At 33.2% G+C, this 9,019-nt stretch overlaps 2 protein-coding genes across 2 annotated transcripts in view; one reads left to right on the top strand and one right to left on the bottom strand.

The window, feature by feature from the left end:
• The first annotated feature begins 706 nt into the window (after nucleotides 1–706).
• On the top strand, nucleotides 707–4,701 carry LOC143147356 (ATP-dependent RNA helicase DDX24). The gene is made up of 9 exons (XM_076312541.1): nucleotides 707–1,570; nucleotides 1,654–2,403; nucleotides 2,478–2,623; nucleotides 2,773–3,065; nucleotides 3,145–3,367; nucleotides 3,419–3,530; nucleotides 3,597–3,714; nucleotides 3,795–3,972; nucleotides 4,052–4,701. The coding sequence occupies exons 1-9, from the start codon at nucleotides 1,376–1,378 to the stop codon at nucleotides 4,356–4,358; spliced, it is 2,322 nt and encodes a 773-aa protein (XP_076168656.1). The 5' UTR covers nucleotides 707–1,375; the 3' UTR covers nucleotides 4,359–4,701.
• The window catches only part of LOC143147360 (uncharacterized), a 34,643-nt gene continuing 30,004 nt past the window's right edge, over nucleotides 4,381–9,019 (bottom strand). The window contains exons 4-6 of the mRNA XM_076312556.1: nucleotides 8,033–8,334; nucleotides 6,214–6,470; nucleotides 4,381–5,458 (exon numbers count right to left, since the gene is read on the bottom strand). Coding sequence (XP_076168671.1) covers nucleotides 4,711–5,458; nucleotides 6,214–6,470; nucleotides 8,033–8,334 — 1,307 coding nt within the window. The 3' untranslated portion in view covers nucleotides 4,381–4,710. The remainder of the gene's footprint in view (nucleotides 5,459–6,213; nucleotides 6,471–8,032; nucleotides 8,335–9,019) is intronic.

The following is a 9,019-nucleotide window of genomic DNA, read 5'->3' as shown; positions in this document are numbered from 1 at the left end:
ATAACTAGTCAAATGATTTTTGTTCGGCTAGCAAAAATCACTAAATTCGGCGCTACCAAGTCTCCTATCCGAAGGAGACGGGATTTTGATTGAGTTAGACCTTATGATTTTCTCTTTGGAGATTTAGAATTTTTTTGACCGCTTGAACAATTTTCTTAAACTAAGTATAACAGTGTAATACGTAAATTTTTTCTACTTCCATGTAAGTAAAAAAGAACTCCATAGTACCAAATAATAGGGTGCTATGCTTTGAATAGATATACAGATGCAGTACATTTATGTAAGTCACTATATATCTATAATAGTAAATTTCCTTTTGAAGGTTCAAATATTTATAATAATTTTGTAATGGAAGTTCTGCCATTTATTTTTTTAACTTTTTATCGAATCTTTCCGTGTTATTATTTTCGTGATTGTCTATGATACATTCTTGGTCACAGATGCAGTAGATCAATGTAAATGTTTCGTAGTCATGTGGTTTTGTTCACATTCTCCCCTTTAGGTTGAGTGTATCAATCAGTTTTGCATTTACGTATGCACGAGTATTCTACCAATTAGAAATCAAAACGTGCCTATAGTTCGTCTAACGGACGAGATACCGAATACGATGATTCCACGCAATGAGTGCGTGATCAGATCAGAGTTAATTTCACAATACTCGGACCAAATGATTACGTAGAACATTTTTTCTAAACTTTATTGTTATTTTTTTGTAATTTAAATTATTTGACTTACAATTAAATGACTTGTATAATCAACAGTATACATAATAAATAAACTATGTTTTCGAACAATGACTTCTTACAGAAATATAAGACAAATATAGGATAATAAAGGAATATTTTATCACTACTACTACTTCTACTACTACGAGCACTACTATCAACCGAATAATGTTCGGTTTGTTTAAAAAAAATCGAACCATTCGAATAAACCGAGTAACTTGAAGGAAATCGAACGGTTCGAATTGAGTCAAGCGATTCGAAAGAAGACATGCAGTGTGAATTCCGAAAGTTCTTTTACACCGTTCGGTTTATTCTGACCAGAGAAAAAAATTCTCTCTAACTGAGTGAGAACTGTTCCCGAAGCTCAGGAAAATAAACCAATAGTTATAGACTAATCACGCAGGCGTTAATGTAAACATTGGTATCTCGTCTCTTTGGATGGACTATAGACATCTATTCAATATGATGAAGCAGTGATATCCACAATGGTCCTTTTGGCATCACTGGATAAATATTTCACGTTTGCCGGTGTGGAACAGCGACTATGCCACATGTTTTATTGTTGACTGAATAAGGTTATGATGTTTGAAATAATTGTTTCTTAATGTTTTGTTTGTTTATTATTAATTATAACGTGTATTACCAATATTATGAAAATGATGTCTAAAACGAAACAAAGTAACATAAGTAGATGGAAGCCACTAACATTAGAAGGTTCTGTATTTTTGGGTGCTATTGATGGTTTAATTGGCGTAGAAGAATTAACTGATTATAAATTAGAAAAAATAAATAATAAAACAAAAATTGTAATTTGTGATGGAGAAAATAAAAGAGAAAAAATTAAGGTAAAGAATGTCTAAAATTAGTGATAATAAGATTTATTATTGTGGAAAGTTCAGTATGAAGAATATATATGTATTCTTTACAGGTATTGTCAAAGCGTAAAAGTTTAAACAAATTGCAAGAAAATGATGATAATGAACCAATATCAAAGAAAGCAAAGATTAGAAAGCTTAATAAAAACAAACTTAAAGGAAAAAGTAATGAGAAAGCAATAGCAAATCAGCCTATAAAGGATGATTTAGATATTTGTTCTAACAATGAAAGTCAAGTTTGTAAGAAAAATACTGATGATGGAAGTAATGTATATGATATTGATATTCAAGCATGGGGTACGCTAGGTGTACCCACAATTATAATAAAAGCATTAAAAGATCAACAGTTTTACTCGCCTACTACTATACAGGCATTAACCTTACCAGTAGCAATATTAGGTCATAGAGATATATTAGGTGCTGCTGAAACAGGTAGTGGAAAGACATTAGCTTTTGGAATTCCAATTATAAATGGAATTTTGGAATCAAAAAGTAAACAGTCTAATGAATTAAATACATCTATAAAAGATACAAATATTAACATTAAGAACAAAGGTTGGATTTGTTCAGAAAGCAAAACTGTAGAAAGTAATGATAGTTTATCCGAATCTGATTGTGAAGAGGTCGTTGGTGCTACAAGAAAAAATATTGGTTGTGTACGTGTAATCAATAATGTAAAAATTAACAAATCTCAGAATTATATACAAAAGCCGCTATATGCGTTAATCTTAACACCAACTCGTGAATTAGCTGTCCAAATAAAAGATCATCTCACTAAAGCTGCAAAATATACTGATATTAAAGTAAGTATTTTGAGATATAAAGCACAGCGACACTACCATGCAAACATTAATTGCTAAATATTTGTATTATTTAGATAGCAGTTGTATTAGGTGGAATGGCTGCAGTTAAACAAGAAAGAATATTGAGTAAAGGTCCTGAGATTGTAATTGCTACACCTGGTAGATTATGGGAATTAATACAGCAAGGTAATCCACATCTTAATCAGGTGGATTCTATTAAGTAAGTGTTGTTAAGTAATTTCTTTTTATATTAAAATTTGAAGTTGTGGAAAATTAATGATATGTTAAAGCTATCAGAATTAAAATTGAACTTGTTTGCATTAAAAACCATGAATCAATATGAAATGCATATATTACAATACATAATAGGTATTTGGCTATTGATGAGACAGATAGAATGTTGGAAAAAGGACATTTCCAAGAACTACAACAACTACTAGAAAAAATAAATATGCATAAAAGCAAGTCACAAAAACGACAGACATTTGTGTTTTCTGCTACATTAACCATGGTGCACGATATTCCAGAGTATTTACAAAGAAAAAAAAAGAAATATCTTAAGAGTAAGATATCCAAGCTAACAGCTAGTCAGAAATTACAGAAAATTGTAGAATTAGTAGGAATAAAAAATCCAAAAATTGTTGATATTACAAAAGAAGCAGGTTATGTATTTTTACATTAATTAATTGAGTATGTTACTAGTAGAATAACTTAAAATGAACGAAAATTTCTTTCCTCTAGGTACTACCAGTGGTTTAACAGAATGTAGAATAGTGTGTACAATAGATCATAAAGATTATTATCTTTACTATTTTTTAAAAAGGCATACTGGTAGGACACTTATATTCTGCAATAGTATTGGATGTGTAAAACGCTTAGTCACTCTTTTTGGAATACTCGATTGCAAACCATTACCTTTGCATGCTAGTATGCAACAAAGACAAAGACTGAAAAATCTTGAAAGGTAAAAGCTTCTGAATAAGTAAAATTCCACAGTTAACAGAAATAATTGTAGATTCCAGACAGATGAGAATGGATTATTAGTAGCTACAGATGTAGCTGCAAGAGGTTTGGACATTCCAAATGTTGAGCATGTAATACATTATCAAGTTCCCAGAACAACTGAAGTATGCATAGACAAATTTAATTACTTACAAGTACATACAAGTTTTTCACATTTAATTATTTTTCAGAGTTATGTGCACAGAAGTGGAAGAACTGCAAGGGCACAGAAAGAAGGAATAACCGTTCTTATGATGGAACCGTCTGAAAAACTGAACTATACCAAATTGTGTAAAACACTCGATCGCAGTAAGTGCATAGATTCGATAATAATAATGCTAATTGATAATACAGAGGGGAAAATTAATTAAAACTTATTTTAATTTTAGCGGAAGACTTACCTGTATTTCCTGTAGTAGACAGGTTGCTAATTGCAGTCAAAGAAAGAGTTGATATTGCTAGAGAAATTGATAAATTGGAATTAAAGTGTCGTAGAGATAGTTCACAAAAGGGTTGGTTACGTAAAGCGGTTGAGGAAATGGATTTAGTGATGGAAGAAGATGAAGAGTGAGATTCAGCAAACTCATATTTATTACTTGTTAGTATTTGTTTTTTTTTTTGCAACGAAAATAATTTTATTTTTCAGAGAATTAGAATTAGGAATGAAAGAAACAGCAGATTTAAAACATCAATTGAAAATAAAAAAGTATCAGTTGACATCTCTCATATTAAAACCACTATTTCCAAAAGGATTTTCGGGAAAATACCCTGATTCTAATATTGAATTTGGGTTAATCGAAGATAATCAGAAAGCTGTTGATGTTATGAGAAAAGCCATTGAAGAAATTCCCTTGAAATGGAAGAAGACAAGTAAAAAATCTAAAAATAAAAGAATTCCCATTACAGGCAAAAATTCCAAAAGATCAGAAAAATTAAAAATAAAGAAATCGTAACTTGCATTTCTATTATAAAGAAAAATACACAAATATTTAATAAATTTTTATATATCTATTTTATTATCTATATTCGGTTTTACTTTTTCACAAATATTACATAACTTCTGTTTTGAAAAAACTTGAGCCTTTCACTCTTATAATTCTATTCAATCTCATTGCAATCGTTAGTACGTATGGCAGAGGTATGTACATGCAATTATTACGGTTCCTACGATACTAAATGTAATTTTATGGTGCTCTTTATATAATATAATACAGATTTAATTCGTAACTGCGTGCCAATAAAAAATAACGGATTTTCAATCATCAAACACAGCCGGTTAACTTATAATTATAAAATTTTTTGTGCTTAAAATATCGTATTATATATAACCTCGTCCTCTGTGCTGATTATCGAATCGATTCGCTCGTTTGTTACCATCGAGTTCGCATATCTATCGTTACTGATTTTACTCGGTAGATCCGCGGGCGAATCGCGTCCTTTCACGATGATTTTAATTCTGGCCATTACGTGACTTCCGGGACACTTGTGGACCTGCGCAGCCGCGTTCTCGCAGATCTCCGCGTAAATATCATCAGCTTTGGTCCTGGTTAATTTTGGGAGGGATGGCACTGGTGTAAGACTGTCTCTGACTCGAGAATAATTGGGCTGCAGCTCGACATTCATTGGCATTTCCAAAACGCTCGTAGAGACCGATCTTTGTACAGGTTGCTTGGAGGAGTTCGAGTGATTCGGATGAGAGGTAGTTTCTGGCTCCAGACTGGAGTAACGCTCTTGACACCTTATTGCGATTTCTGGTTTCACCGCAAACGTAAACGAAGCCGATTTCTTCGCAGGATTTCTGCTACGACCACCCTGAGTAAACTTCGAAATTCGTTCTAGGAACCCATTCCGAGAGTTTTGTCTGGTTTGACTCTTTTCTCTAATGGTGGTTTTCTTCAATTGTTCCAGTCCATCTTTTAAACTTTGTAGGATTGGCTTCGTTTCAGGTTTCGGTTTGATCTTCTTCAAATGCATTTCTTTGAGGTTTTCACCGACCGGGTGCAGTTTTAAAGGTGCCACTCTTGGTTCCGTTGCACGATCTCCGACGGCCCGGCTGAAGTGGAAGAACAGGTTAAGCCACATAGAATATTTATTTTCAAATGTTTTGCATCTTTCGAATATCGCGGTAATACGGGACACAGTACGGTATATTATCTTACATAAATGATCGCGTATAAGGTACTTCGCTATCGATTGCATGTACGTATGCATGAAATCGATATTTCTTTGATTTATCGATTCTTAAACGATTCATATCTAGAATCATGATACTCGAATAACTAGGAATGGGATAAGTTAATGGCCCCGTTACTGAATGTGTGGCGATATATTGACACAAAAAGTATATATTATCGAATGGATAATTTATGTATAACGTTGGACGAATTTTAATTAAGATAATTGTTATTGCTCACAACGATTGAACAATTAAACCAATCGGTAGGCCTCGTGAGCGATTAATGATTAATTCGATTATCGATCGTCGTGAGCGATTGTTTTCAGTAATCGACTACATTAATCGCGATTAATTTTGACGATTAAATTTTTAATCGTATCGCGTAATCACTGAGTCAGTTGAGAAGGATTAGTAAACTAATATTCATATTCAGGTATGTACTTGTATTGTGACAATGCACGATTCTCCATTCGATTCCGGCGAATATCGATTGAGTGGTATATCGATTTTCCATGAGTAGTTTTCGAAAGTGAACGTTTGAAAGTCAGAAAATGATGAACGTAATAAATACATGTGAATGCATTAAAGCAATGAAATAAATTTAAAACAATGCCGATAGGAACATGATTTACCTGCAAGCAGATAATAATCGTTGCATTTTTGGCGATGCCAATAACCTAGCCTCCGATGGATAACCTAATCGTGCTCTTCTCACTCTCGGAGCGCCACTTCCAGTCACTACAAGTTCAAGCATTTCGGGATTGTGAACTGGCCTTTCCGGTACGATACATCCTAAAACGATTGGTCCCCGTGTCGAACTTTCCAGCTGCATCAAACCACCGTATTCTCTTGGTAAGGGTACAGGAAGCGGACCAGCTATTAAACGAACCTAAGAAACGAGAATTTTCAAATAGTAATGTGATGAGCAACGACGGTGAGTTGTGATTAAAATTGGCATTACTTATCGAATTCTTTTGTATTTGCCGAACACTATTTAAACATTTGTCTATTCGAGTATTATTCGAACATTTGACTATTCGAAGATCTTGTACACTGATAAAGTATTTGGATATTTGTAGTATTCGAATAGTGTGACGTGGACTATGCATTAAGTTCTACAAGTTCATAATATTTTTGAAAATTTACGATAAATATATTAATAACAATATTCGGCTAATGACATTCGAATACTCAAATATTCAATTAATCCCTTAACGTTCAAGTCTTGCATGTTGCTAGATCTCTTGACTCTCTTTCTTATTGTATATACTGATATATAAACATTGATAAATTCGAATTTCGAAGCTTTTCGATCTTCGCATTTCTCCCCACTCTTCTCGGCTATGCAGGAAAACCCATACGAAAAGAAATAAAATTTTTTTCGCGAAAATTGTGATGTCGGTTTATGTGAAGGTTCGTGCTTCAAAATGTACCATATAATTATGAATAATTATAAACGGTACATTATATATTTACGCCGATAAATAAAGAAATTTATCTTTCACATTTATAGAGAAAATTATAATTTTTACATTCAGTGTTCCGATTTGCACTTTATTATGTTTAAAACGTGAGGTTACAAGTTTATTACGCAAGGTACAACATTAAAATAAACAAAGAACACATTTTCATGTATCCGAGCAACAGAGTAACGAATCTGATGGCAACAAAATTGAATCATTTTTGGCGGGTGAAGTCCAAAAGAACGTGATTGTTAATGATATTCGAATACTCAACTGTATATTTATCGAGGATAATTATCGGAACAAAATTTTTTCAACGGAGTAATTTAATCGGACAATAATTATTTATTCGAATAATTTTTCGTAATTCTTCGAAATCTATTCGAACAATATTTTTAATAACTGTTTATATACAATTAAAATAAGTTAAATTAGACATATCTTAACAATAGTGTCAAAACGATATATTTTACAACTCCAACTCCGTAAAAGTATTTTCTTTTTAAACGATCGACTGTTTGTCTACTATGTTTCATATAACCATCAATCACTAGTTCGATTACATTTTGTTCAATTCTGATTACCGATTAATCTCTACGATGATTAATCGATTAATCATTATTTTTATCACGTTTACCCCATTATTCAATTACAAAAGTAATAAAATATGCGTGACAACGAAAGGAATTGATTCGAATGGAGGGGAACGAATGAGAATACAAGGTGCGAGAGAAGAGTGTTCGAGATCAGTCATTGTAGGAGAATAGTCAATGCGTGTCGTGTCGCGTGAAATAATAATAGCGTAGTCAGCGTAGTTGTTATTTGTGTGCTTTGTTAATGTTTTGTTCCCACTGTGACCTCATTCGATACACGTTTAACCTAGAGCTTTATTCACCTTTATTTTACCACCACTATTATTAGACAATTATATTAGACAATTTCTACATATATAATCAATAATTAAGTTCGATGTACGAGGAATATTTACCCTTAGAGGTAACGGTCTTTTCGCAAGGTGGTGCACCTTGTATAGCACTTCGTCGCTTCCGGTGTCGATGCTTCCGTTCTGACAAATGGCGTAAAATTCGCCTCTCGCCGATAACGGTGCAAATACCTCGCGACCATGTGGATCCAAGCATTGTGCGTACTGATCCTTCTCTGAAGAGCTACCAGAAATCCCGAAGGAGACCGTGCTGCACTTCCTCGTGTCCTGGAAGACTGCTATTAATCGTAAAATTTCCCCGGCTCTGATCGTGGTCTTCGTGTAATGGGCTCGTAAATTGCCATTTTCTGCAAACAGACAACAATCTTCGAAACACAAAGAAAAAAGTGAATACGGAATAATTTGATGCTTGGAAAGTACAGTTAATATCGTAAGAATGGAGAAAAAGAAATAAATCAATGATGGTTCATTGTTCCATATCGAATAACGTGTCACTGGGAATAGCTAAACACGAAGAAGGTAATAGATTTGAAAGTATTGATATTTAAGGCAAGATTTGTTGCATCAGACTTACCAACGAGTCCAACCAGTTCAATTTATTTTTAGAAATTATTTCCAATGCGAGGTTTCGAATTCTACCGGTGTTTTACACGAGAATTTTGCGCAAATGTAATCAATTGTAATATTTTTATGTACGGTTTATTCACACCTTATTATCGTAAGAAAATCTTTTGGATCGATTTGCCGATCAATTGTGGCTAAAAGACTTATCCTATTTATCCTACTTATTTATATCTCTGTGTTACTTTTCTGCACGCTTTGGTACACTCGTAACAAATCAAAACTGAGCGAGCTATCTAAATTGTAACTATCGGAGGCTTGAAACCAACTAAGAGTCAAGGGAATAACAGATAGACCAGTTTAGTATAACTAATTCCTTTATATTAGGGAAACGTAGTTAGGAGGATAAAAATATTGTATGCCAAATGTATTTTAAGGAGAAAGAGAGATCAGTTCTGGAAGGAATTGTGA

This window comes from Ptiloglossa arizonensis, chromosome 1, assembly GCF_051014685.1.
Source record: "Ptiloglossa arizonensis isolate GNS036 chromosome 1, iyPtiAriz1_principal, whole genome shotgun sequence".
NCBI classification, from domain to species: Eukaryota; Metazoa; Arthropoda; class Insecta; order Hymenoptera; family Colletidae; genus Ptiloglossa; species Ptiloglossa arizonensis.
The sequence above is the reverse complement of the archived record's forward strand: the minus strand, read 5'-3'. Positions and strand labels throughout refer to the sequence as shown.

What these genes read in the sequence shown, in the direction of transcription:
- LOC143147356 (XM_076312541.1), top strand. Translation starts at nt 1,376, where the DNA reads ATGAAAATGATGTCTAAAACGAAACAAAGTAACATAAGTAGATGGAAG. An exon ending in CAAAATATACTGATATTAAA is followed by an intron (nt 2,404 to 2,477) that starts GTAAGTATTTTG and finishes TGTATTATTTAG; the next exon opens with ATAGCAGTTGTATTAGGTGG. An exon ending in AAGTTCCCAGAACAACTGAA is followed by an intron (nt 3,531 to 3,596) that starts GTATGCATAGAC and finishes ATTATTTTTCAG; the next exon opens with AGTTATGTGCACAGAAGTGG.